Source organism: Coturnix japonica, chromosome 16, assembly GCF_054131305.1.
Source record: "Coturnix japonica strain WE chromosome 16, WE-NBRP24, whole genome shotgun sequence".
Taxonomy (NCBI): Eukaryota; Metazoa; Chordata; class Aves; order Galliformes; family Phasianidae; genus Coturnix; species Coturnix japonica.
In genome coordinates, this window is record NC_140678.1 from 4,065,184 (window position 1) to 4,093,008 (window position 27,825).

The following is a 27,825-nucleotide window of genomic DNA, read 5'->3' on the forward strand; positions in this document are numbered from 1 at the left end:
CACGCTCAATGTCCTCCCACTTTCTCTACTAAGCATCACCACGTGAACCCAACCACTCCATTCCCACGACGGGGCTGAGAATCGAGCTGCAGTACCCAGCAATGCTGCCCCACGAGGGCAAGAAGATGCATTCAGGGTTTATCTCGGGAAGAGAAAAACGCTCGCTCTGTGTTTTCACCCTTAGTTCCCCCTGTATCCCTCTCTAGTAACTTCCCCTCCCACTCTGCGGCTCCGCCCCACACCCGCTGCCATCTTGGTACGGCCCCTCGCGCGCTCCTGGCAGCCCACTCCGCACGCGCGCGCGCTCCACTTCCGGCGCCGGGTGAAAGGGCGCGCAGGGCAGGCCGCGGCCCCCTCCCGTCTCGCCCCCTCCCTGCTCCATACCCCGCTTCCGGGGCTGCCCGCGGCATGGAGTGGGAGTGACGGACGTGCCGCCTTTCCCCCCCTCCCCGCCCCGCAGAAGAGCCGCCGCCGTCCCCCCGTCCGCCCGCTGAGGGGGGGAGGTCGCCGAGTCCCGGGGTGAGTGAGGAGAGCGGCCGGGGTCTGGGTGAGGGGCGACCCCAGGGCGGGGGGGGGCTGGGAGGCGGGGCGGCCTTTGCCGGTCCCCCGTAACTCGTTCACCCCCACAGATTCCGGAGGCCGCCGCCCCTTCCCTCGTCCCCCAGAAGCGAAGTGGGGAAGGTCCCTCTGAGGGGAGGGTGGGGAGTGCAGCCCTCAGGGCTGGGGAGCTGCATAAAACGGTGGGTAGCACTTCCCCCGTCGGGCGTGTGCTGAACCCGGGAGGGTTGGGGGTGGGAGAACGAGGATCTGCCGGGCTTTAGGGTTTACTGTGCAGCCTTCCCTCCAGCAAGGGCAGCCGTGTAATGGGCCGCCTGCCCCGGGCCTGGCTGTGACCGCTTGCAGCCTTTAGCAAAGCTCAGTTTTCTTCATGGAAGTCCCCACTGCTTTATTCCACTCTCACTTGCTTTTATTTTTTGAAGAAGCTACTCAAGCTTCCTTTTGTCTGTGACACGGACACGTTTATAGTGTCTGAGGGGTGGCTGTGGTGCTATGGCTCTTCCCAAAGGCACCTGCGGGCCCCTCAGTTTTTTGAACCCTTGTGTCTGTTTGGTTCCATCTCTTTTCTGTGGGTTTTGCATTGGAGGACATCGTCGTTCTTGGGGGAGGGGGTGGGGTTGACTTGTGTTTCTGAATCATAAAAATTACAGAATAATTGAGATTAAAAGGGACCTTAGGAAGTCCCTAGTCAAAGCTCTGCTTGCAGCCAGGCCAGCTATGAGATCAGACCAGGTTACTCAGCATTCCTGAGCGCTGCTCTTGTTGCCCTTTGTGCTTGCATTGAAGATTGCCCTTAAATTACTGGATGCTGCTTCCTAGTCTCTCTTTGTTCTCCTCTGCAATTCAGTAACTTCCCTGCTCGGGGCTTCTCCGTGACACTTTGTTTCTCTGAATCTTCTGTGAGTGTGGTTGAGATAGACGAATGGGTGTCTGGGTAGACCAGCAGCCTCAGCAGCAGATAGTGACTGGGGTGCGTCTGTTGTTAAGAGCCAGAAGGGGAAACAAAGATCTTTGTGAGAGGTAGTGAACATTGTGCCTTCAAATGCTCTTAGAACATAGGTTTGTGTAGCGAGTCAGGCTTGTTCCGTGGCATCAGGCTGATGCAGACAGAGGGAAACACACTGGCTTGGAAGACAAATCTGTTTTTGATGTCCTGTGTGGGCCCATGATATTGTCAGTAGCGGGGCTGCTGATCCTCTGTCTGGAACCTTATAGTGTCCTTTGTTTGACTCTTGTGAGTGTGTTGATCAGACTTGTGTTTTCTCTTTTCTAAATGCTAAATTTTGGGATTTGGGAATGAAAGAAAGAGCTCAGATTTTAAGAACTTTTGTAAGAAGAGAGGCCATGGATTTCCACTGTTCGGGGAAAAAAATTCCATGTTTTGATTGGGTTGTTAGTATCCGAAACGTGTTGGTAGAACAGATTTGGATTGCAGAGCACAAAACAAGGGTTTTAGTTGTGCCTCTGCACTCAGCTGCTTATGTGACCTATGGAAGGTGCCAGGGGAAGCTGCAGCTATTTGAAATTTGCTTTTTTCCTCTTCCTTCCTAGTTTCCTGTCCTGCCCAGCTTGTTGAGTAGTTAATGCAGAAGATAAAGAGGGTTCGTCTGGAAAACGAGACTGCAGGAAGTTGGAGAAGGTACGTTTCCCAAGTACTTCCAGGGCCTTTATTCACCCCACGTGCTGTGGGACACAGCAATAAACACCTCTTCAAGTGAATGAGGTTTCTGAAAAATCCCAAGCTTGTCTTTCTGCCTGGGGAGCTCTGTGTCAGGATCTGTGGGCCAGGAAGTGACTCAGGAGGTTGATTTATTTCACTGGTTTCCAATTCCAAGCTTTACAATTTTTTCCCATACTGTCCCTTGCTGTCTTCCTATACTTGCTTGTTGCCTTCAGACTGATCTGTTCCTTCTGAAAAAGATCTTGATAGATATATATCTGATGTATCTAACCTGGCTGGGTGGAATAAGCACCCTGAGTGATTTTGGAGACACTCAAGGGATAGCTGAGTGCTTTGGGAAGTGATCTAAATCAGTGCCTCAGTGTGACGTCTGCGAAGGAGAGTCTGTCTCTAGTAAGTTTTATAGCATATACAAGATTTATTGATGTGGAAGCTTTGGGAGTGTTTAAGAATAAGGTTGTTAAAATTGATATCTTGGTCAGAAATCCTCTTTGAACAATTTCATCCCAAAATTCACTCTGACTTCAATTAGTCAAGTTACTCCTTATACTAACCAGTTCTATTGCATTTGTGGTACTGCCAAGTTCTTGTTCTGTTTTGTTCTGACTGTAGTGATAGACAAAATGAATGGATCTTCCTTCTCCTGGGTATTGTCAGAACCTAAGTTATATGAGACTCCGTAACATTTTAGCTATCGTTTTCCAACACTAATGTAATTTTGGCTACAGATTAAGGGTGAGGATGGATATTTATCTTTTCCCACTACTCTGTTCTAGTGTCAAAGTCACCAAGGTTATAATAATACCAAGCTAAAAGTTGTGCCTTTCGCTTACCTGGTGAATCTTAAATTCATGAAAATGTAGTTTGGAAGGGAGCCCTGTTCAGTTTGGGGCAGTTATCAGTACTATATTTGTGTAGTGAGGGTGAGTGGACCATTTTGAGTCCTTAAAAGTGTAACTTTCCCTTGTGAGTAAAGTGACTGAGAAGGTGTCACTGGCCAGGAGAAAGTGGCCTAGGGGTCACGTATCTTGAGCCAAAGCCAGATTGTTTTGGTCGACTGCCTTGACCTGCAGTATGACTGAGTTGAGAGAATTGAACTCAGCTAACAGTTCGGAATGGTGTTTCTATTATGTGTTTTTGATAGGCAATGCCTTCCCCTTAAGATGTGATTTTTAGTTGCTGTAGTGGAGACCCTGAATATAGTTGATAGATAGACTTGAGGCCATAAGGCACTCTTGTTGTCTTAGAATATCCTGTCATGTTTTCTCTTGTGGCCTTGGACTTTAAGCCTGGCTTATATTAGAAAATATTCCTTATTCATGTGCAGGCTGTGGATTTAGGTGCTGGTTGTTTGGAGATGAGAATGATGGAGAATTCTCTAGGAACGCTTAAGGGTCTCCTCAAAAATAAGGTAGAAAATGGACAGGAGTGAAATTTTTCTTGTGCCGATATTTATAACCATTTTCCTTTCCCTTGGTTCTGTTCACTGGGAAAGAGCTCTCTGTGCATCTTCTTGAGGCTGAAGTCTTCAAGATTTTGTTTAATTCCTGCTTAGTACATAGGTATGACAGCTGCATCTCAAAAGCAGTTCTCTGCTCAGAATGCAAGTGACCATCCCCAGTGACAAGTGGCATTTGAGAAATACCTGATTTGAAAATGTACATCTTGGGGTTGCAGAGAGCAAGGCCTTTTCTGGTTTAATCCTTAGTCGCTGGTTTGCCATCTTGATGCTGAGTCAAAGGTAGCAATTCTGTCTCCATGGAGCAAGCTTCTCTAGCCCTAGCTCTTTATTTTTATTTATTTATTTTTTTTTTTGGTAAATCAAAGTTATTCTGAAATTATCTGTAATGTTCTTCCAAATGCACCCTGATATAGGCTGGTCAGGCCAAAACTACTAAAATATCCTTGTGCAGGGGAATCTAGCTCCTCTACTGAGGTGATGTAAACTGGTTTTCCTAGTCCTAGGCTCATTCCTGCTTTGTAGTATGTTACATCATTGGCTGTGGGCAAGTCAGTCCACATCTCCTCAAATCAGTTTTACTGTAGTTGCTCATGGAGGTACTTTTTGTAGACTCTCATTGAATAACTGCTAGATTGGAAATGTGTGTACCACATTTTGCAGGATATGACAAGGGTCTCTTACTGCTGTCTTCTTTCTGGTCAACAAAGTCAATTGCACTGTTTCTTCCTGTTTTGTCATCGTTCCTGGCTGGAGTAGCTATTCAGGTAAGTGAGCTGCTGCATTTAAACCTAAATGGTCGTAAAGTGTTGTGCCAGCTTTCCTTCAGGGCAGGCAGGGGACTTCACTCATGTGGTGTTCCAGGGCTGAAGTTTATATGCCTTTACCATAGGTCATAGCCTTGATGAGTTTCTGTCCAAATTCCTTGGGTTGTTTTCCTTTGAGTCATGCTGATTTTTTAATTTTATTATTTTTTTTTGTTTGTGTGTGTGTGTGAGAATCTACCACTTGGATTGTGTTTAACAGCCTACTTCAAGAGCTAGTCCTGGTAATAAATCTTCTGGGCTTAGTATCTTTGCTTATAGGACTCGATATGGAATGGGAGATGGGCTGCTTGATTTTAAGGCTTAATTCTTCCCCTCAACTCTTCCTTCAGTTTTTTGTCTAGTTCTGGAGAAGAGACAATGACTGCAGTGGACACGCTATCAGACAATTCTGAAGTGGTCGAGATGGAGGATGTGCCTTCTGAATTCCAGGTGCAAAAGCATTCTTGGGATGGGCTGCGTGACATTATTCACAGCAGCAGGAAGTATTCAGGAATGATAGTGAACAAAGCTCCCCATGATTTCCAGTTTGTCCGGAAAACCGAAGAGTCCAGCCCTCACTCTCATCGTCTTTATTACCTGGGTAAGCTAACATGCCAAACAATGGGTGTGAAAATGTTATGGGAGAGCTTCCAATTTAAACAGACGAGGAAAAGGATGGAAAATATTTCTGTTTGAGATAAGGGAACTGAGGTTGGGTAACAGTGCTCAAGAAGAATGCACACTCAAATTTGTAGCAATTGGAACTGAGCAGGGACCTCTCCAGTCTCAGGTAAGCGCAGGCTTTCATAGAGTCAGGATACTTAGCCAAAAAAAAAGAAAAAAGTGCTATCTAGTGAGATCTGTTTAGTGACAGAGGTATGACTGCAGTTTTCACTTGGTAGCTCAGGTCAGTACAGGGGATGGGGTAAGAGAAGAGATGCTTTTTGAACTCAGGACTGTCCTGTGTTTCTGGAGTTAGGAGTGGGATTAACCAGGCTTTCCGAGTCACTGTCAGTAATTACTAACTATATGTTAAAAGTTCTGTTTTGGAGGTGCACACAAGAGCAGCTTATTTTCTCCCTGCTTTATTAAGCAGCACATAGGTAGGATGCTTTGGAGAGTCGGGAATGGAAAAAGAGTCAAGAGGAATTAACTGTTGTTGATATTTATGGGGAAATCTCCTTCCATACAGTCAGATTGAAGGACAGCAGAATAGTGTGTTGAACAGGATGCTTGTAGTTGGAACTATCATGTAATTAGTGGCAGAGAGCTGGATTTTAGTAACTTTTGTGGTATTTTGGATACCACGTATATTTGGATATAACTATTTTGGATAATTTTGTGGTTAGTAACATGGGAAGCTTTATAGACTGTAAAGGGTTTGTTATGCTCTGGGGCATAAGCGGGTCTTTACTGGACCAGTAAAGAAATTTCCCAGTGTGCAACTCTGTATAGCTGGCTGCTTTCCGAAAGTTACTCTGACTTTTTTTTTTTGTTCCTTTTTTTTTCTTGAATTGAGTCTGGGTCAATGTAGGATGCTGGATTTGAGGATTTGATTGAGCAGCTTCTGTATGTCAGTGAGGATTTGTTACAGCCCCTTATACATTCTTATTATATAAGTGCTACTATAGCGGGCAGTTTCTTGAGTTAGCATGCTTTTCTTGTTGAGTTTGAATAGTGAGACTTAATTTAAAACAGAATGTTTTTCAAAGCCAAGTTGACTTTGGTACAGTTTGGATGACTAAAGAATTAAAATTCTGTGTGGCTAATTTGCAGTATTTTTTGTTTATTTTCTGTTGTATGTTATGGCAGCCAGAGCAGCTAGTGGTGGTAGGTTTTCTGCACAGGTGTAACTCAACACGAGCCAGAACTAGAAATGAAGATGTACCAATGTCCTTTCAGTGTTTCCTGCAAAAGTACTGTGCATAGAGCAGATTGACTCATAACTTAAGATTGTTACCTGGTGGGTAATGATGAGTTATCTCTTCTCAGCCATTTCTTATGAAGTGGAAATGATTATTCTTTTTATTGCCATAATAAGCACCTTTAAGTTGCATGCTGTGTACAGTGTGTTAAATACTTGGAACCCATTTCAGTAGTTCATGTTTAACATTGTCCTTCTATTACTGTCTCAGTGCTGAGTAGCACTTCCAAAATTTTATGTGAATACTGTTAGTGATCATATGCCAAGGAGTAGGATTTGAAGAGTTTTAATGTAGGGGTTGAATGCTGTTCTTCACTTGGGAGCACAGTATAATGTCCTTGAGGTTGAAGGCAATATCTTTCTTGTAAGTGCTTATTGATTGTAGACTTGAGGTTGTTGTAGGAAGTACTAATGTAATAAGGAGAAATGAAGTCCAGGTCACAGTCATGTAAGAGTGAAATATCTGTATATAGTAATTAGTTCCGATCTGCACTTCGTTCTGTTTGGGCATCTTAAATTATTCCTGAGCTGTCCCCGTACACTTCTGTGTTGAATCATGGCAGATGCTGCTTACATTAAACACCACATACTCAGATCTTTGGTGTCTCTGTATTTCTGAGGATTATATGCTCACATATTGCTTTGCTTCCTGAGCACTTACTACTGTCTCAGTTTTAAGTAACTATACAGCTAGGTTAACAGGCTCAGACATTTTTGTTCTCCCTGAATACCTACAGAGTAAGCAGTATTGGGGCACATTTGCTGTACTAAATTCTTACCCAGGGCATCACTTAAGCCAATGTAGAGGGCAAGTTTATGGCCTTTGATTCTGCTGAAACTGCCAAACTCTGTGTCAGAATATTCTACGTTTTCTTCGTTGATTTGGAAATTGGACGAAGGCCAATAGCTTTATATGATTTGGCCATAATCAAAAGCTTATGTAAGATTGCAAGATGTCTTGACTATGTAATATGCAGTTTCACATTGTAATGGGCTCTCTAGAGCTTTCAGTTTTTTTCTGTCCCTCTTGTTGGCTAATGCATTGATCTGAACTAGGTCCCACAGTGAATTTTTGGCTGAGAAATGTGGAGAATAATGTTGTCTCTCACTCAGGCTGTGGCTCTTTTAGAGCGGACTTAGGGTGTGGCTTGAATAATCTAGAGAGAGGAAAGTTTGAAGTAACCAACTCTGAAGTTGGTTGGTTAGTGTTAAATCTTGACTAGGGAAATATCATTTTAAAGCTAATGAAGTTAGAGAGTATTTTGTATTTGGGTTGAGAACTGTTTGGGAACTACAGCTGGTGCAAGCCACTGGACGCACCTAACCTCTCTGTTACAGAGTAATGGTCCCTTCCAGTTGAAACTATTCAACGGAAGATTTAGCCCAGCCTCCCAGCCATGAACAGGGATACCTTTTCTGGACCAGACTGCCCAAAGCATCCAGCCTGACCTTGAATACTTCCAGGGATGAGGCATCCACAGTTTCTCTGGAAAATATTTCTGTACCTCTCCACCCTCAAAGTGAAGAATTTCTTCCTAATATGTAATCTAAACATGCCATCTTCTAGTTCTAAACTATTACCCCTTGTCCTGTCACCACAGTCTCTGATAGAGTCCCAACTGGTCTTTCCTGTAGGTCCCCCTTAGGTACTGGGAGGCTGCAATAAAGTTATCTTAATAAAGGCTTTGTTTCAGTCTGATCTGAGTCATCTTTGTCCAGTAACTAATCTTAAACGGGATGATGTTTTTGTCCTCTTAATAGGAATGCCATATGGTAGCAGGGAAAATTCCCTTCTTTACTCAGAGATTCCCAAAAAGGTACGGAAGGAGGCCTTATTGCTCTTGTCATGGAAACAGATGCTGGATCACTTTCAGGTAAGCAGAAGTGTGAAGACCCTGAGTTGATAGTTCTGGGAAAATTGGTTGATTATATGGGGTTGGCATGGTGCTACCATGCTATGCAGCGTGGAATGGTAGTGGTAGGGATGTTGTATTGATGATTGCTTTATTTCATAATATGAGATAGGCACCTGTGTGTGCTCCTGCTAGTGAGTATGAAACAGCAGGTGATGTGGCAAGCAAAGGGGTAACTTAGTAAAGAAGCCCCTGTAAACTAGCAGGTGATCCACTGCAAACCACAAGCTATTACTACAGCGCACCTTTCCTCTGTGCCTTGTCTGGTCTCTTCAGATGCTTGTTAACAGGCTTGTTGTAATTCCTCCCGCCTTTTCTGCTTTTAAGGAGGCTGGGAAAACTATTAAACAGCTGCTTCTGTCCTATGCTCTGTTGCAAGAGAACTGGTAAGGGGGTGAAATCCCCCTTTTCTTCTATCATTGTGTCTTTTGTTGATAAGCATTAAGGAGCAAGGGGGTGCAGGGCATTGGTCTGTCTTCCTTTCTGGAAAGCTTCCTGTTGGAAAAGAATTCAGCAGTCTTGACCCTATTTGGATTGCTAGTCCCCTTCAGGGTAATTCAAGATCCCGGGAGGAGGTTTTGTGTGCAGTATCTGACATGGAAACTGTTTGTGAAGGGCTGTAGATAGTGTTGTTAAGTTAAGTGGTTACATCTGATTTGCATAAGCAGAGCAAGTGCAGCTATCCTCAGTTAATACTGAAGTGCCAACCGCAGAAATGGTAGGCTGGCAATTTGTCTCTTATGTAAAGAGAACTTTGGGGCTTGCAGTTAGTTTAGTCCTACTGGGGCACACTTGTAGTCTAGAATACAGTTTTGTGGAAGGACCCTTATGGTAAGACTACTGACTGGGGCTGGTGAATTGTATTTTGGAGCATTTAGAGACTACCTGATGGCAGTTCAAAAGCCTTTCTGCTCTGTGGAAGTTTCTCTCCTTTCAATTTTTTAAAAATTTTCTTTTATTTCAATACTAGGCAACCCCTCATCATGGGATGTATTCTAGAGAAGAAGAACTCTTAAGAGAGCGCAAGAGACTTGGTGTCTTTGGTATAACATCTTATGATTTCCACAGTGAAAGTGGCCTGTTCCTCTTCCAGGCCAGCAACAGCCTCTTTCATTGCCGAGATGGGGGCAAGAATGGTTTCATGGTGAGTTTGCTAATAAAGCTGTGAATGACATCTGAAGTGGTTTTGGTTGGTAGCAGCTGCACATGTTTATTTGTTTGGTTATGGTCATTTCTCTTGTGTCCTGTTAGGACTGTGCCCTCGTTTTGTGGGCAGTAGGTCTTTAAGTGTGAAACTGGTTGTTGATTTGGTACACAACTGTTTGTGTTTCTGTTGCTGTAGGTGTCTCCAATGAAGCCTCTGGAGATCAAGACTCAGTGTACAGGGCCACGAATGGATCCCAAGATTTGCCCTGCAGACCCTGCCTTCTTTTCATTCATTAACAACAATGATCTGTGGGTAGCAAATATAGAGACAGGAGAGGAGAAGCGAATGACATATTGTCATAAAGGTAACTGGTGCTTTTTACTGTATTCAAAAAGAAGTTTTGATAAAAACTGTGGATGAAAGGGCTAATATCTTTATGGCTTACTTCTCATAAATGCACTTTTCTTCTGGATCAGTTGTTTGTTTTCAAGGAAGTGTAAGTGCCCTCCTTCTTTACTCCTTTCCAGGCTTATCCAATGTTCTTGATGACCCTAAGTCTGCTGGTGTAGCCACTTTTGTCATTCAGGAGGAATTTGATCGGTTCACAGGCTATTGGTGGTGTCCCACATCTTCCATAGAAGGTCAGTGTTCTGCATATCAAATTCTGACACTATTACTACTGCTGGCCGCTGCTGTAAATTAAGTTTTGAGCATGGTTTTCCTTTGGCTGGGTTTGATCTTTTTCTGGGGAGGCTGCCGGAAGGAACATAACACTGAGGGGGTATAATTATGCTCAGAGGAGTATTTGCTCATGGTTACTTGAAGCTGTAATTATATGGGAGATAAAGAAAACTTTTGCATCAGAGTGGACTTCTGTAGTGCTATGGGCAAGCTGGAAACAATTGGAAAGCACTGTAGCATGCATGCCTACTATCTGTTCCTAGGTTCAGAAAATTTAAAAACACTGCGAATCTTGTATGAGGAAGTAGATGAGTCAGAAGTGGAGATAATTCATGTTCCTTCACCTGCTCTGGAGGAGAGAAAAACAGATTCCTACCGGTACCCCAGGACAGGTAAGTGAAGTACCGTGGGGGCTGCTAATGCAGTTTTTGGCTCCTGATGGCTAAAGCAGTGGAATTTGTGCTATAAACATCACATGATTAATCTAGGTTCTTACTGGGATGTAGAAGCTGGTTGTAAATGTTGAGGCCTAATTGAGTCTCCGAGCCCACTCCCTTTCTACAGAAGGGAGTGGGATTTGAAGTTCATCTTAAATGAAAGTATTGCTGAGAAAATGAAATATTTCTGATGGCATGTTCTGGAATATATTTTTAATCACTTCTTGAGAATGTGTGCATCTACCCAGGAAGAGCCAAAACAAATTTCTCAAACACCCAAAATGCCTCTTTTGAACACAGTAGTGTTTGCATTCATAATTTCATATTTTTATGTTGACTTCCAGCCATTTTAGCAGGACCATAGTTGGTACCTGTCTAGAAGCTGTAGCAAGTGTAATCTTGGAGTGTTCAGGCTTGTCATCTTGATGTTCTGTCACTCTTTTGCAGGCAGCAAAAACCCCAAGATTACGTTAAAACTGGCAGAATTTAAAACAGATAGCAAGGGTAAGGTAAGTCACAGAGTTTATTATTGCTCTGGAAGGTTGACTGCTTCTGGAGTTGTTTAGAATTAAGAGGCCACTTAAGAATCAGTGAGCATTAGCTTTTCTTCCTCTTGTAGCATCCAATTCTTGAATGTGGGTAACTAGAAAAAGAAACTTTTGATAGGCTAAAAAGTATTAGGCTGCTTAAGAGGCAGCTGGCAGAGGGGAGGGAGGTGAGAAACCTGACTTACCATAGCATCAGTGGTGGAACTTGCAGGGTTAAAATTGGATCTAATGGTGGGCTTAGTTCCACAGTTGTATCCTTTTCTGTGGCTGGGTGCCAAAATCATGGTGCTTTGAAACTTGTTTCTTCTTCTGTTCTTGCCAGTTTGTAGAAAGGTTTGCTTCCCCTTGCTAAGGTTTGCTTCCCCTTGCTGAAGCCTGCCATAGTTACAACTTCCTTATTCTCCTGTTTCTGAGCTTCCATAGTAGAAGGCCTGGTAACGGTGTGATTTGATATTGGACCTTTCTTTTGCTGCAGATCGTGTGTGCTCAAGACAAGGAGCTGGTGCAACCATTTGCTGCATTATTCCCGACTGTGGAGTACATTGCCCGTGCTGGATGGACTCGAGATGGCAAATAGTACATAAGTTTTTTTCCAAATAATGCTGGCAAGGGCTTCCATAGTAAACTCTCACAGGCCTTCAGGACTGTGTGGTGTTGTAGCCATACAATAGATAGTGTTATGTTGAAGCCAGGTTTATAATGTTATCTTCACCAGCTCTTAAAGCTGTGTCACAGATGGTGTAAGGCTATTGAGTTTCTTCAGTGTTTTAACACCCAACTGATAGAAGATAATCAGATGTAGACCCAGATGACAGACTGTGGGTTTTAAGGCAGAGCTACAACCACAAAGTTAAATGACAGCCCAAGTATGCAGTCCTAGTGAATTATTTTGGGTAGAAGATGTACAGCACCCATACTACATAGTTCTTGTTGAAAATGAGGATGTACAGTAAGCAGTTTTATTGTTGTCCATTGGTCCTGTTTGTGATCAATGCAAATATGTCACAGGAACGTGGGCAGTTTCCATGTTGTGCAGCACATACGTGCGAAGAGTTGCTCTGTGACCACTGTAATTTGTAATTAATAACTATCTGCTTTGGAAACTGAATTCATACAGTTTTACAGAAGGTAATTTCATCAGTGACTCCTGTGTTCTGCACCAGAGTTTAGAAAAATGTGCTGAATATATCAGTTCATGAAATCTGCAGTCACTGTGCAGGGGGTAACTGGCTCTTCTGAAAGTCTGTGATGATGATGAAACTTCCCTTGATGCACTTCCAGACCTTGGGGTAGCCGCACTGTGCAGCAGTGGCTTGCCATCTGCCATGTTGAGAGGCCTGCAGTGCAGCACCACTTCAAATGACTCTCCTTGGAGAGGAACAAGGCTGAGACTGAAGCGACTCCTTCACTTGGCAGTTGTCTTAGGTCTGTGCCTTTCCCTGCTAGTGCAGTGTACAACAGAGACCTACAAATGAATAACTTTAGCTTCTCTTGATCTCGGAAGCTCACTAGAAAATAAACAGTGCTTCTTGGTGGAAGGGCTGACCAAGGAAATGTTGCATTCTGGAGACCCTACCAGGTCTCTTGGGACAGACACTCTGCCCAATGTGTCAGACATGTCATCTGAATGATACCCCTGTGAAACACCAGAGATGTCTGGCAAAACATACTTGTTGGCAAAGCTTCCAGGTGATTAGAAAGAAGCTGTGATAAGAAAAGCTTTGCATTCAGATGTCTCACTCCCTTCTGCCAGTGGGAGAAAAAGGAAAGCATGTTCGGAGTGTTAGAAAGTGACATCTATTTTGTGATACTGACCTTTACTTCCAACTTCTTTCCCCAGTGCTTGGGCTATGTTCCTAGACAGACCTCAGCAGCGGCTGCAACTTGTCCTTTTGCCTCCAGCACTCTTTATTCCAGTCCCAGAAAATGAGGAGCAGCGTGCTGAATTTGCCAAAACTGTGCCAGAAAATGTTCAACCTTTTGTTATCTATGAAGAAATCACTGATGTGTGGATAAATGTAAGCAGCTTGGGGCTGGGAGGAGAGTACAGGCTTGTCCCTTTCTTCCCTACAGTTAACTGTTTATGTGTTGGCTGTGCGTCCAGCTTAGCCCATGCTCCAGCAGACTGCTTTGCTAGTCAGTGTTGTCAGATTTGGTGTTAGTTCAGGAGGTCTGATAAAGCTCTGAGAAGGACTGCCATGCACTCAACGTTGAAACATAAGAGAATCCTACCACCATCTTGCAGATGAAGCTATTCATCTAATCCTTGCTGGCATTCTCAGTGAAGGCAGGCATTTAGGACACCAGCCTTTCTGTGTGTAACCCTGCAGTTCTCTTAGGGGTGATTAGAAGATAAATAGCTTCTTGGGATAAAAGCAACCCTAATCTGTGGAATTTAAACATATTTAGGTAGGTGATGAAATAAATTTGAGCTTTTAACATTGGTGCTGAAGTGGCAAAGGGACCTGAAGTTCAAACTGGCATTCGCAAGGTGTCAGAATGGGACACACTTAGCTGAGTTGTATTACTCAGAGGCATGACTGGTGGATGCTGCTTTGCTGATAGTCACAAAGAGCTCAGAGTACACATTATTTTGCACAGGCACAACATTTTGTGATAATAGGAAAGTATAGAATTGCTTTTTATTACTGGCAGCTCGTCTGAGGTATTTGACCCTGCCCAGCTCCTTCTGTTTGATAGCACAGTAATTTATTACCCTATCCATTGGCTGGCTGTGCATTGTTCTGTCAAAAGAAATCACTCAGGAATCTCTTGTCTCATGTGACAGGTTCATGATATCTTCTATCCTTTCATCCAACCTGAAGGAGAGGAAGAAGAACTCTGCTTTATCCGAGCCAACGAATGCAAAACAGGTTTTTGTCACCTGTACAGAGTCACAGTGGTCCTAAAGCAAGGCAGCTATGACTGGGTACAACCATACGTCCACAGTGAGGGTAAGATCTGTACATTGACAGTGAATCAGCTTTATGGGCTCACTTTGCTTGTTTTGTCCTTTGGGGAAGATTATTTACTTTCACATCTTTTCTTCTAGACGATTTCAAATGTCCTATCAAAGAGGAGGTTGCCCTGACTGCTGGAGAATGGGAGGTGCTGGCAAGGCATGGATCAAAGGTAATGGTTAGTTTCTGTTGTAGTGTGACCCAGTTCTGCCTTATGTGTCCACAGTCTAGGCTGTTACACCTGGAATCAACTGGAACTACTTAATTCTGTGTTTTTATTTTTCTTTTTAAATTTCATTGCTGCCTGTGCTTTCCCCAGAAGTGTTGTAGTACAGTGCACATTGAATTGATTATGTTTTTAATCAGACTTCAGATTGCTCTTTAAGTCAATCCCATGAGTGAGGCAAGCCATAAAAATGGACACAATTGTGATGTTTGGCATTAACAAAGAACTTTTTGTGGAGAAGCTTGGGCTTTACTGTCTTTGCTGAAGCCTTTAACCTCAGTGAGTACTTGTGAACTGGGAGTATGTTCTAGTGCTTAAAATGGTCTCCAGCTAATCCCTTCAGGAAGAACGCAGCTGGGGAATATAAAGCAATTTAGAATATGAAGGAATTGTGTATCTGTTTTATGTTGTATAGCCTTGTTCTATTTTGCTTTAGGAATTAACTCTGAATCTGATCTTTAATGCTCCCAGGTGATTTCTGTCAAAATGAAGGCCATGTCTGTTCATTCCCAATTAATCTAGATTTTCACTTCACACTTTCAAAAAAGCCTACAGCTTTGTGCAATTGGTTTCTGCAGCTTTTTTTTTCAATCTGCAATTAACCTGCTGTCCCTCCCCATGTGGATTCTCACTGTACATGCTGTTGATTTTGTCCACAGCTTTTTCCTGCATGTGCTATGTCTAAAATTGTGTTAGTAGCTATTATTTTGATGCATTTGTTGCTCCACAGGGTCCTACCTGTTTTCCTGGTTAGTTGGGTTGGATATTGCTTCCCTGTTGTACTGTCTGCAGTTCTCTTCAAACTATGTTAGCTAGAAAGAGCACTTGAGCTTCAGCATTTGGAAACTGTAAGGTACAGATAGTTCAGTTTCTGTTGCTGGATCAGTGCGGTATTTAAAAGCTGTCACCTCTATTCCTGGCTGACTCAGGTGGATTTTAGAAACTGATGTGTGTGGACATTGAGAAGTTATTTTAATGTGACATGAAGTTTGGTATTGCTAAGGCTATTAAACTGTTCCTTCCACAGATGGGAGTTCATTATCACAATTGATGGGAACGATACATGTATACCCCTAAAATGCCAGACATGCTGTGGGAGGACACCATAGTTAAGCACAGAATCTTTTAGTTTAAATAGCAAAAAGAGTTCAGTTTTATTAAGCTACTTAATAAGCAAATGCTCAAAAAACAAAAAAAAAAAACCAACAAAACTAACCCCCCAAAAAGAAAAAAAAAAAACCAAAACCAAACCAAACAAAAAAAACCTATCACCACTTCAGCAAAGCCTTTGACACTGTCTCCCATGCTGTTCTCCTACAAAAGCTGGCAGCCTGTAGCTTGGATGGATACACTCTCGACTGAGGTGTCTGGCCGGGCCCAGAGAGTGGTGGTAAATGGAGTTAAATCCAGTTGGAGACCAGTCATGAGTGGTGTTCCCCAGAGGTCAGTGCTGGGGCCTGTCTGCTTCAACATCTTTCTTGATGACTTGGATGAGGGCATTGAGTGCACCCTCAGTAAGTTCGCGGATGACACCAAATTGGCAGGGAGTGTCAATCTGCCTGAGGGTAGAGAGGCCCTGCAGAGGGATCTGGACAGGCTGGAAAGCTGGGCCGAAGCCAACGGGATGAGGTTCAACAAGACCAAATACCGGGTCCTGCACTTTGGCCACAACAACCCCAGGCGGTGCTATAGGCTTGGGGTGGAGTAGCTAGAGGACTGTGTTGAGGAAATGGATCTGGGGGTACTGATTGATGCTCGGCTGAACATGAGCCGACAGTGTGCCCGGGTGGCCAAGAAGGCCAACGGCATCCTGGCCTGCATCAGAAACAGTGTTACTAGCAGCAACAGGATGGTAATTGTCCCCCTGTACTCGGCATTGGTGCAGCCGCACCTCGAGTACTGTGTTCAGTTTTGGGCCCCTCACTGCAAGAAAGACATTGAGGCCCTGGAACGCGTTCAGAGGAGGGCTACAAAGCTGGTGAGGGGTCTGGAGCACAGGCCTTACAAGGAGCGGCTGAGGGAGCTGGGATTGTTCAGCCTGGAGAAGAGAAGGCTCAGAGGAGACGTTATAGCTCTCTATAACTTTCTGAAGGGGGGTTCTAGTGAACTGGGGATTGGCCTTTTCTCTCGTGTAATCAGTGATAGAACTAGAGGGAATGGTTTTAAGCTGCATCAGGGGAGATTCAGGCTGGACATTAGGAAGTATTACTTTTCGGAAAGAGTAGTCAGGCATTGGAATGCACTGCCCAGGGAGGTGGTGGAGTCACCGACCATGGGAGTGTTCAAGAAACGTTTGGATGTGGTATTGATGAATATGATTTAGCTAGGAAGTATTGGCAATGGTTAGACTAGATGATCTTCTAGGTCTTTTCCAACCTTGATAATTCTGTGATTCTGTGATTGGATTACAAACAGTTATCCATAAGTGCTACGTGTGTGTACTCTAGCCTATCATATAAATGGATGTTGTGTATGTTACCAGTGATGTAAGTAGTCTGTCACAGTCTGTTGGTGTTAAGCCTTGGGACAGCCTGAATGAAAAAAGGAGCAGTAGATGTTATCCTTCTGTCAACAAGCCCGCTCTTCTTCATGTAGATCTGGGTCAATGAGGCTACGAAGCTGGTATATTTCCAAGGCACGAAGGACACCCCATTGGAGCACCATCTCTATGTAGTCAGCTATGAGTCTCCTGGAGAAATTGTGCGACTTACCATACCAGGCTTCTCCCACAGCTGTTCTATGAGCCAGGTTTGTTGTTTTTGTATCTTGTTTGGACGTAAGATGCACTTGTCTGCTGTCTGACAGGGAATGGTAGTGAGTCATGTAATGATTACTGAGGCTTTTGTCTTGGTTGAGATGTGGGAGCTCTCATCTAAGAGCAGCATAGAGGAGGCTGGTTGTGAGAAGTGAAAGACCTTGATCCCTTAACTCTTCCTCTTCCGCCTGTAGAATTTTGACATGTTCATCAGCCACTACAGCAGCGTGAGCACTCCACCTTGTGTGCATGTCTACAAGCTCAGTGGCTCCGATGATGATCCACTACATAAGCAACCCAAGTTTTGGGCTAGCATGATGGAGGCAGCCAGTAAGTCCTGCACAGTTTGTCACTGCTGGGTTATTTGACCCATATCTGTTCTTAACCTGTCATGTCTTACAGTTACAGCACAGAATGCCTTATTAGAAGATTCTCAGTTGAATATGTGTTCATGGGTGATCCATTCTCTGTACATATGTCCTTCTGCCCTATGTAGGCAGGTAGAGGTTGGTTGTTTCTGAGTGGGAGGTTTCTCTGAAAGGCAATGATTAGTCTTGTTATGGTTTGGGTATTGAAATAGCCCTGGCTAAGAGTCAGGTTTGAGCAGGATGAGATTTTTCAGGCTGGGTAGGAGACAGGGCATGGCATGCTGTTAGTTATTGCATTACTATTATGTGAACTTTCTTCTGCAGGTTGTCCCCCAGATTACATCCCACCTGAGATCTTTCACTTCCGTACTCAGTCAGATGTTGAACTCTACGGAATGGTCTACAAACCACATGATGTCCAGCCTGGGAAGAAGCATCCCACCGTGCTATTTGTGTATGGAGGCCCTCAGGTAACAGTCCAGACAGTTGACTGCTGGTGATGACCATGGGATTGCTGTCCAGAGCGGAGTTCTGTGTAGCTCAGTCATGTGTCAGGACTTAAACCGGACCTCTGTTCTGACCTTAACCTCAAACCTCAGATGACTTTTTTTTTTTAAGCATTTAGACTGATTTATCTGTCTCTGGTAGCTTGTTTAGTGGCTGCTGTCCTGCTCACCATCCTGTGTAGTGAGACAGACAGAGGAAGATAGTAGAAGGCAGCTTCTTGGTTCTGAAACTTCTCTACCTTCTGCAGGTGCAGCTGGTGAATAATTCCTTTAAAGGGATCAAATACTTACGTCTAAACACACTAGCATCTCTAGGTTATGCTGTGGTAGTGATAGATGGAAGGGGTTCATGCCAGCGAGGACTCAGATTTGAAGGGGCCCTGAAAAACCAAATGGTAATGTACTTTTTTGATTAATCTCTGTTCCTTTTTCAAAGGCTACGTGACTGAGCGTATGCCTGCATGAGTGTTACTTGTGCCATATTGGTTCCTTAAGTTTTTAGGCTTATAAAGCCACTAACTTCATTTTTTGTTGTTGTTGCTCTTTAGGGTCAGGTGGAGATAGAGGACCAGGTGGAAGGTTTACATTATGTAGCAGAAAAATACGGGTTTATCGACTTAAGTCGAGTAGCCATACATGGCTGGTCGTATGGGGGTTTTCTCTCCCTCATGGGTCTCATCTGTAAACCCAATGTCTTCAAGGTAAGTCCAGATGTGGTGGAGCATTATCTCGGGACTATTAGCTTTCTCAGCTTTTGTAGCTCTCAGTATCTGGAGTTGTCCATCAGAAGCATCAAGCAAAAAAGCCAGGTGAAAGTGTCTCTCAGTCCTGCCTGCCTGTAGCTCTTGCATACAGCCCTGCATCCTGCTTGCAGATTGTACTTTCTGAGACATAAAAGAGGATGGGGTTTCTGGGATGGAGTCACACCGCAGAGCCTACTGGTGGAGGACTTGGCGTACTGTCCAATGAGATGATTGATACACTATTCCTAATGCCTTTCCCAAGTCTACAGCAGGTTTCTGCATCTGTTCCACTCGTCTTCCTTGAAAGATGGAAGCCTTTAGTGCTGTTAGGGTGGAATCTGCCTGATTTTGGTTACAAGAGAAACAGCATGAGTTGGAATCTGGGTTTTATGTGGGTTTGTTGTGGAAGAATCCTGGTCTGAGTGACAGAATTGTCCAAAGCTTTTTTCTTTTTCCTCTCCCTCTTCAGGGAAACAAAGAATACTTGAGCTCTTTAGCACTTGATAACTGAAGTTGTCTCCTGCCACCTATTTGTTTGACAGATTGCTATAGCAGGTGCTCCTGTCACAGTCTGGATGGCATATGACACCGGGTATACTGAGCGGTACATGGATATCCCAGAAAACAACCAGCAAGGTTATGAGGCTGGCTCTGTGGCATTACATGTAGAAAAGCTTCCCAATGAGTGAGTACTGAGGGGCTGTTGTCTGCTAAAAATCTGCTCCCAGATGCTGAGTTGTGCCATCAGCTGCACCTCTGCTGAATATCAAAAGAACGGATGAATTCTGAGGTGGTTTTACTTTAACTCATGAGCCTGGTTGCTGCTTTCTGTGGCAGGCTGGGGCATCGTATCTCCAGCCTCCTTTGCTAGTGGTGGAGAGGTTGAAGATCATGTCTGTGGCATTAACTTACTTTGACTGCTGCCTGCTCATTGATCAGTTTTTTAGTTTGCCAGATGGCAGCTCTTGGCTCAGACTCGCTTGAGAGCTTTTTGTTTGGATTCTCATATTCTCTCTCATCTCATCTTCAGGCCGAATCGATTGCTGATTCTCCATGGCTTTTTGGATGAAAATGTGCACTTTTTTCACACAAACTTCCTGGTATCACAGTTAATCCGGGCTGGAAAACCTTACCAGCTTCAGGTAGGGGGAACAGGTGAAGTTGGAAGGTTAATTAAATCTAGAAAGATAGTTTTCTGCTCCCTGCCTTGAGTGTGGGAAACAGTAGATGCAAATACTTCCACGGGTTGCTGCTCTTGTAACACAGTTGACAGTAAATGCCTCAGTTGATTCCAAGGGGTGGCCGGGAGGTGGCACTGTGACTGCTTCATTGCTAGCTGATGTGCCCTGTGTCTAAAAGTGTTTGTAAATACGGCTCTTGCCCTCAAGTCTGGAACTTTCCTTCTCCCCTGGCACCACTGCTGTCTCACATGGCTGATGGCAGCAGAGGTGGCTGCCTTGCTGAGCAGAGCGGCAGTGCAAATCACTGCTGTGAAGTGAAAGTGCTGGGTGCTCTACACCCTCCTGGCACTCCTTTGTCCTGATGGAGACTGGGCATAAGGTGAGGGAGACGTGTCCACGTTGAACGAGCAGCTCCTCCTGATTGTCTCATTTCTGATTCTGCACAGATCTACCCCAACGAGAGACACAGTATTCGGTGCCCTGAGTCAGGAGAGCACTATGAAATCACGCTGCTGCACTTTCTACAAGAATACCTCTGAGAGCACATGCCTCTGCAAACTGGACGCTGACAGCTCACTTCGCCCCTCCTGTGCCCAGCCGCTACCACCTCCCTTGACAGCCATCTAACCCAGAGCACAAATGGCTGGGTGCCCATGTCAGGGTATCTTGCCCTGAGTAAGGGAGGAGGGTGGAAGGTACTTTCCCTTTGGACAGTGCCACCTTCTTTCACTTTCCAAGCTGGAGGTCTGCCTCTGCTTAGCTGCTCATCCTAATTCTTTCTTCCAGCCTGATAATTTTTTTTTTTTTTTTTTTTTTTTTTGCTGCTACTCCCTCTATCCTGGGGATTGACAGACAGTGGTCTATCTCCAAAGGCTGAGGTTTGCATCCATCTCTCTCTGTCACCCATCCTTTTCCCTTCTGCTGCACCTCTGCAGTTCCTGTATTCTTACCTGCAAGAACTCGGTGCTTATGTTGGAAATAAAAGAGCTGAATAAGCAAGCTGCCTTAAGCCAGGAGTGGAAGGGAAGAGGGAAAAACGTATTGTTTAAAGCCCCAGGGAAACTCATTGCTGGTGCTGTGTCCTGGCCCCGCTGCAGCAGTGTGGAGCCCTGGGATGTGAAGAGCTCTACAGAAGCATGCAACACTAGTCGTTTCTATTTCTCAGTTTTATTTTGCAGAGCAGATGGAGGAAGTGGCTGGGGTTGGTAACAGTGCCCTCTCATGCCTTTCTCTAATGGCCGCTCACAGCCAGAGTTGTGCCAAAAGGTAGCACGGCAGCTGAGGCGGCTGGCTACACTCAGAGATCATCTGATCATCTCTGGAGATAACAGCAGCTTTTTTTTTGTTGTTTTTTTTTGGTTTTTTTTTTTTTTTTTGGCAACACGAGATGGATACTATTTATGCAAATCCTTCCTCCCTTCATTCTTTATGCTGCTTCCTGATCCCACTACTCCTTCCCTGAAACCTTGAGCTTTCAGATGTGCACTGAAATTGGCTGTGCTTCAGTTCTCTGCAGGTCAGTGACTGTTTCCCTTGCCCATCTACTCAGCGTATGCTTTCTTTTGGTTCTTATTTTCCTGGTCAACAGGAACTGCAGTTCTGGGGAGGGGGGATTGAGTAATTGCACCTCAGGGGAGCACGTACCCCCCCTCAAGCCAAGGGTTCTGCCAGGGACTAAAAGAGAAGAAAAATCCAACACCCAAATGAACCACATTGACTTGCCCTGGAGTATTTTAAGTGCGTATTATGAAAAGAAAATATTTTTATGGATTCTTATTCTTTTATAATTATGAGTGTAAAATGTAGCAACTCATTAAAATATTGGAAAGAGATGCACTGGTTGGCATGGTTTTGGTGTTGTTTTTTTGTTTTTTTTTTTGGAGTATGGGAGAAGGCTTGGGAGGAAGCACCATCTGGCTCCCAATGGCCAAAGCTGCATCTGTGGTAAAAGCAAAGTGCCTCATTTGATTTCTGTGTCAGCCAGTGGAGAGAATGTTAAAGCCCTGATGTTCCTCAAAGGAAGCAACTGAAGATGCTGCAGGGTGGAGAGCTGGGAATCCTGGACTGTTCTTGGCTCTGCCTTTCAGGCACAGCATGACCTTGAGCGAGGCTCCCTGTGCTTGCAAATAGCATCGGCTGTGGAAGTAAGAAGCTCACCCAGCATCCCAGTTCCCTCTGACTTCTTGGGGATGCAGCTGCTCTGCAGCACAGGCAGCAGCCTGATTTGACTTCAAGCTCTGGTGGCTCTGATCCCACGCTGGGAGGACACGTGGGGGCTGGGCACAGACCTGCTTTTTGCAAGTACTGGGGCTCGCCCAAGCTTGCTTTCTGTTGCACTTAAAGCCTACAAAACCTGGCTTTGCTGCTTTTCTTTCTGTATGAGAGTTGAGCATTAATGAAACTGCTATTAAATGCCCTGAGGATGTAAGCTAGAGACTTTCATTTTAAGTGCAAAGCATCTTGCAGCTGGAGGATTTTGTTTTCTCAATATAGCTGTGAACGTACTTCTTGCCCAGGAATTTGCCTGGTTCTTTTGGTCTGGCTTTAGCCTCTGTCATGCACCCTGCTGAGTAGCTTTGAGGTTTGAGGGGCAGCGGAAGGGGAGGTAATGGAGGAAGTTGCACATCTCTGAAGCTTCCTTGAGAGAAGAGTGTGCTTTCCCTCACAGAGAGAAAAGTCGCTCCCTTCAGAGCTGGGTGGTTGCCAGTATATGGTAAGAAGCTTTATTTTTCAGGATTTGCTTATTTTAAGTCTTAATCTCAAGTGTTTTCTTCCTGTACCAAAAGAGCAGGCATTCTTAAAATGTCTGCAATGCACTCTTAAACTCTCCTAGATAAGAAGTTTATCTGCCAGTTTCTTTGATCCTTCAAGCTTGCTTCTGAAGCTGTAGGATTATTTGGTGCCATGAAAAAAAAAGTTTTCTTCTCCTGGATATTGAGATCTTGAGAGGCATTAACTTGGAAAATCACCTACCACAAACCCAAACTTTTCCATATGTAACAAGATTGAAATACAAATGGCATAGGAGGCTTCCACCTAACTGTCCTGAGAGACAGGGAATTGGAGTATGGAGCAGCAAAGTAGCTCTTTCGGATAGAGAATTTGCAGCTGCGGTATAATGTTGAATTAATTTCCTGTGAGGCTGAGTGGTAACGGCCACAGGAAGTGGAGGGCATTGTGATAGATGCTGGGGAGGCCGGGTAGAAGGTGCTCTTCCTCAGCACTAAGCCTGAGAGTTTATTGGGAGGCACTTCTCCCATGATACTCCAATATGTGAAGCTTTATTTTTAGGTATAGGATGTGGAGGAGAACAGATGTTTTGTTTCAAAAATAAGTCATTTTGAACCACTCCTTGAGCTACAGAATTAGCTCAGAAATCTGCTGTTGCTCTGAAAGATGGTCAAGTAGAAAACTTCCCAGCATTTCCATTCTTAAAGCATGGGGAATAAAGGTATGGTGATAGGTCTCACTCTCTCAAAGCTGCAGCAGTGGGAGCCATGCTCAGGGCAGAGTCCTGGGTGCTGATCTCTCTCTGTTGCTGTTTTGCAGAACAATGCCTGTGGGATGGCTGAGGTTGCTGCAAAATACTTTTAATCAAATTCCATCAAAGGAGGCGTGGGCTGTGCAGCAGCAATGTGAGGAAGAGAAATGGATGCAACGGTGTGGGGCTGGGGAGGGTTACATGTGTCTGGCTGCGAAATGCAAAGTTTAAACTGATCTTGGAACTTTCTTACTGGGGCCTTCTGGAGAAACATGCACACACCCACCTCCAGCACACTGCCTCTGAGCCAGGGTTGATGCAGTGCTGTGCTCCAAAGCCCATGGAATCCTCATTGCAGCGCTGTCCTCCTGCTGTGTAGAGACAAACTTATCTCTGATTTTAGCTTGAGCTCCTTGTTCAGAGGCTCGTGCAGCTTTCCCGTGGCTTTCAAGTGAGAACAGTGTTGTCCTAGCCCAGTGAGTGGAGGCAGAGACCCTAGGATGGTCCCTGTACAGGGGAGTTGTACAGCAGCTGTGGCTCTTTTGTGCTGGGTTCTGCATTTTGCTTGCCTCAAGTCCCAAAGCTGCTCTGGGCAGGGGCACAGAGGCTGAGCCATAGACATTCCCCCTCAGCCTCATGCCAGTCCTTTTTCTTCCCCTCTGACCTTACCTTGTGCATCTGTGCTTCAGACAGGGTTGTGTAGAGCCAACAAAAGCCACAACCTGGGGAAAGGTCTCTGTGCTCCCCCCTCTCCCCCCCCCACTTTTTTTTTTTTTTTTTTTTTTTTTTTTCCCCTCCACAATAAGCATTGTAGATATCTTTATCCCTTCTGGTGTTGCACTCAGGGCTGGCTGTAGCTCTCAGGCCACCAAGGCAAACCTTGCTCTGGAGATGCCAACATGCAGTCCCTGTGTCAGTGGTGCAGTCAACAGGCATGTGTGAAGTGGCCACTGTGGTAGGAAGGGGGTGGAAAGCATAGTGCAGTGTGATAGCAGAGAAATGCAGCAGCCTTGAGTAAGAGGGATTTTGCAAATAAAAATTGTGGAGAGAATGTAGGGAGCGTAGAAAAGCAGGAAGGGCAGACAAACCAGGGTGTCCCAGAGCCACGTAAGCTGACAGACAGGAGTGGGGATGGTGTGTCTGCAGCCAGCAGCTTCCACCATCTGCGACCTGCAAACCTCCTGGGTGCCTCATGCTGAGCGACATGACAGTTGAGCTGCTAACCAGGCACAAGTAGGGGACAAACACTGTAGTGTAGTGTGGTCAGGGAGCAGGTTTGCAGATGGGTGAAGGGGGTTTTGCTGCATGGTGGCAGACAGGATGTGTCCAGCCTGGCCCCAGAGCAGCACTGGGTACTACTGTACTTCCTTCTCTCACTGCCCTTTTGTCTGTGTTTGCTTTGTTCTGCAATTCAGGGAACAGGATGGGACTCCAGTTTCTTGTGAAGCCACTCATTCCTCTCCTAAAAAGGACAGTTAAATACCACCAAAAGGACAGACAGCTAAGACCTTCTAAAGCTCCTGTCAAAACAGCAGCATGTCTATACATGATCCAGTTGAAGGAATAAATGTGCCTCTTGCCTTTCTCTGCCTTCCCCTCATCTTTAATCTAGGCTTGGAAGGACTTATCCTGCCCAATCCAGTGGCCATGGAGTAACCATGGGGCTTTACCCAGGCCTACCTCATCCCTCCTTTTGCTTTTCCCCTCAGATCAGAGCCATGGCTGTGCCTCAGGGGCTGCTGCTGGCCCTGTTGGGCTGCACCATGGCACTGGACCCTGTATTGGAGGAGGCCTGGGAAGGATGGAAGAGCCTTTATGCTAAGGAGTACCCTGGGGTAGGTCTGCACCAGCTGCACAAGAAGCTGGCCATGCTCAGCTCCCCTCGGGCCTGACAGCCTGGGATCAGTTTCAAAAGGGTCCATACCTGGCAAGTCCCCCCCTGGTGCTCCTGGGGAGCTCTTCCTGACCCCAAGGCTGCTCTGCCTCTTGACAGGAGGCTGAGATCATCCGCAGGGAGGTCTGGGAGAAGAACCTGCGGCGCATTGAGCAGCACAACTGGGAGGAGTCGCAGGGGCAGCATACGTTCCGCTTGAGCATGAACCATTATGGGGACCTGGTACTTGCTGGTGCACCTCCTTTGAGCACTTGATCTGAGGGATGGATGCACCCAGCCTACTCTGCTTGGAGTGCAACCATCCCATGGGGAGCAGCAGGGCAAGTGGCCCTGCACACACACACACATGTACCTACAGATGGATGAGGAGTTCAACCAGCTGCTGAATGGCTTCACCCCAGTGCAGCATGAGGAACCAGCGCTGACCTTCCAGGCACTGGCAGCTCAGAAGACCCCAGCAGAAGTAGACTGGAGGGTGAAAGGCTATGTGACACCTGTGAAGAACCAGGTGGGTACATGGGGGGCTCTGTGCAGGGCAGCAGGATGGGTGCCAGTAGCAGAAGCAGGAGGCTGCATCCTCCTAAGTGCCAGAATTCTGTGAAACCCAGAGAAGCAGCTCCTATAGTTTTGGCTGTTGCAGTTTCTTGTAGTTTTGCAGATGAGGAGCTGGAAAGCCAACACAGTGGGGGCACAGCATCCCCATTTCCATCAAGTACTGGAGGAATGTTGTGATCCCCTCCATCACTTCTCTCTCACCCAGGGGCACTGTGGGTCATGCTGGGCATTCAGTGCCACAGGGGCCTTGGAGGGACTTGTCTTCAATCGGACGGGGAAGCTGGCAGTGCTGAGTGAGCAGAACCTCATTGACTGCTCCTGGAAGCTGGGCAACAACGGTTGCCAAGGCGGCTACATGACCCGTGCCTTCCAGTACGTGCATGACAATGGTGGCATGAACTCAGAGCGTGTCTACCCCTACCAGGCCAAAGTAAGGGGCAGCGGGAAGGTGGACAAGCAGGGATATAACCATGCTCCTGAGTCCCAGCCCTGGTGCTGCTTTCTCTCTGCTCTCAGGACACCTCCAGCTGCCGATACAACCCTGGGGACAGGGCAGCCAACTGCTCCACAGTCTGGCTGGTGGCCCCGGGCAGTGAGGCAGCACTGGAGCAGGCAGTGGCAGCTGTGGGCCCTGTGTCTGTGGCAGTGGATGCCAGCAGTTTCTTCTTCCACTTCTACAAATCAGGTATCAACTCCTGCACCTGGAGAGGTGCAATTAAGTAAATTGAGGCAGGGGTGCCTTGCTGTGCAGCCAAGCCCTTGCAGAGCCCACAGGGCACCCAGCCCAGGAGAATAGGACCAGCCACCCTCCTTTTGCTAGGAGATTAATTTAATTAGGGTCGGAGCCTGAGCAAGCCCAGTTCTGTTCTTTCCAGGCATCTTCAGTAGTATGTTTTGTAGCCAGAAGGTGAACCATGGGATGTTGGCTGTGGGCTATGGCACCAGCCAGGAGGGCGGGAAGAACACGAGCTACTGGATCTTAAAGAATAGGTAGACATGGCTTCAGATCTGCCACCACTTTCAGCCTGTCCACTGCTCCTCTGTGAGATCAAAGATGCAGCAGGGGTATCCCTATCCCATGGGCTGTGTCTCCCTGTGCCATGGTGTCATCAATTTACAAGCAATGAGCCGATAATGTTCCAATTAGAAACTTTTATTAATTGTAGCGGGTAAAACAAAAAGGCAATTCAGCGCTGGGCGACAGGGGAATCCTCGTTCCTCCAACTGCCGCACCTTCCCGTCCCTTGCAACTTCTTTTGTAAGGTCCATCCCGAGTGTATTGTCCTTTAATTGGTCGGTCGTGATCGTGCCACTTGGTGTGTCATTCCTTGGTTGGTCCTTCTGTGAAACTTTGTATCCATCGGGGCGCGCTTTGCCTGTAACTATGCAGAGTACACAATCTACCCATAAAATTAGAGTGCTCTGCAACCCTTGTGGCCTCCATATTCCACCATCACATCCCGGTCCTAATGAACAAGCACTCCACCACAATGCTACCACATCCCGGTCTTAATGAGCAAACATTTTATCACAATGGGAATGCAGATGTGCTCATTCTCCATCTCTTCCTGCAGCTGGTCAGAGGTGTGGGGTGAGCAGGGCTACATCCGCCTGCTGAAGGGGGCCAACAACCACTGCGGGGTGGCCAGCCAGGCCAGCTTCCCTCTGCTGTGAGCTCCTGCACTGGGAGGAAAACTCACTGGGATTGCTCCCCTGCTTTGCTGTGAGGACAGGGATGCTTCCTTCTGGAAGGGGCTTTTGTCTGCGTGTGGTGAGAAACAATAAAAGATGGTATAGCTAATTACTCTGTGCCTGCAAAGGGCGGCTGATGTAGCAGGTTCTTTTCTTTCCTTGCCGGGCAAAGGTCCCTCTGCACAGCGGTTGGTGAGAGGAGCTTTCTTTGTCCCTTCCATAAAATTACAGAACTGTTTGTGTTGAAGGGGACCTCTGGCGGCCATCTTGTCCTGCTTTCTGCAATGAACACGGATCCCTACAGCCCGAT

General features: G+C 45.8%; 2 protein-coding genes across 12 annotated transcripts; both read left to right on the forward strand.

Annotated features, from left to right (window-relative positions):
• The first annotated feature begins 308 nt into the window (after nt 1-308).
• Nucleotides 309-21,725, forward strand: DPP9 (dipeptidyl peptidase 9). Of its 3 annotated transcripts, XM_015886548.3 has the most exons (21): nt 309-519; nt 2,110-2,197; nt 4,855-5,105; nt 8,190-8,302; nt 9,312-9,485; nt 9,684-9,852; nt 10,016-10,129; nt 10,433-10,561; nt 11,054-11,115; nt 11,630-11,730; nt 12,995-13,172; nt 13,943-14,108; nt 14,207-14,286; nt 16,936-17,088; nt 17,290-17,425; nt 17,788-17,933; nt 18,218-18,364; nt 18,518-18,670; nt 19,255-19,397; nt 19,743-19,854; nt 20,340-21,725. In XM_015886548.3, exons 2-21 carry the CDS (start codon nt 2,142-2,144, stop codon nt 20,430-20,432), a joined length of 2,676 nt encoding a protein of 891 aa, XP_015742034.1. In that variant the 5' UTR covers nt 309-519; nt 2,110-2,141; the 3' UTR covers nt 20,433-21,725. The 3 variants fall into 3 exon arrangements, with proteins under 3 accessions (XP_015742034.1, XP_032296840.1, XP_085374051.1); XM_032440949.2 differs by lacking the exons at nt 309-519; nt 2,110-2,197 and adding an exon at nt 4,360-4,465; XM_085517925.1 differs by lacking the exons at nt 309-519; nt 2,110-2,197; nt 4,855-5,105; ... (5 more) ...; nt 11,054-11,115; nt 11,630-11,730 and adding an exon at nt 12,440-12,579.
• Nucleotides 21,726-22,468: 743 nt separating this feature from the next.
• Nucleotides 22,469-27,642, forward strand: LOC107325555 (procathepsin L-like). Of its 9 annotated transcripts, none has more exons than XM_015886553.3 (8): nt 22,469-22,606; nt 25,084-25,209; nt 25,368-25,490; nt 25,627-25,776; nt 26,029-26,253; nt 26,340-26,508; nt 26,699-26,813; nt 27,398-27,642. In XM_015886553.3, the coding sequence occupies exons 1-8, from the start codon at nt 22,604-22,606 to the stop codon at nt 27,495-27,497; spliced, it is 1,011 nt and encodes a 336-aa protein (XP_015742039.1). In that variant the 5' UTR covers nt 22,469-22,603; the 3' UTR covers nt 27,498-27,642. The 9 variants fall into 9 exon arrangements, with proteins under 9 accessions (XP_015742039.1, XP_085374056.1, XP_085374062.1 ...); XM_015886552.3 differs by having other exon boundaries at nt 22,482-22,606; nt 24,790-25,209; XM_085517933.1 differs by having other exon boundaries at nt 22,482-22,606; nt 24,790-25,209; nt 26,728-26,813.
• Nucleotides 27,643-27,825: the final 183 nt, after the last annotated feature.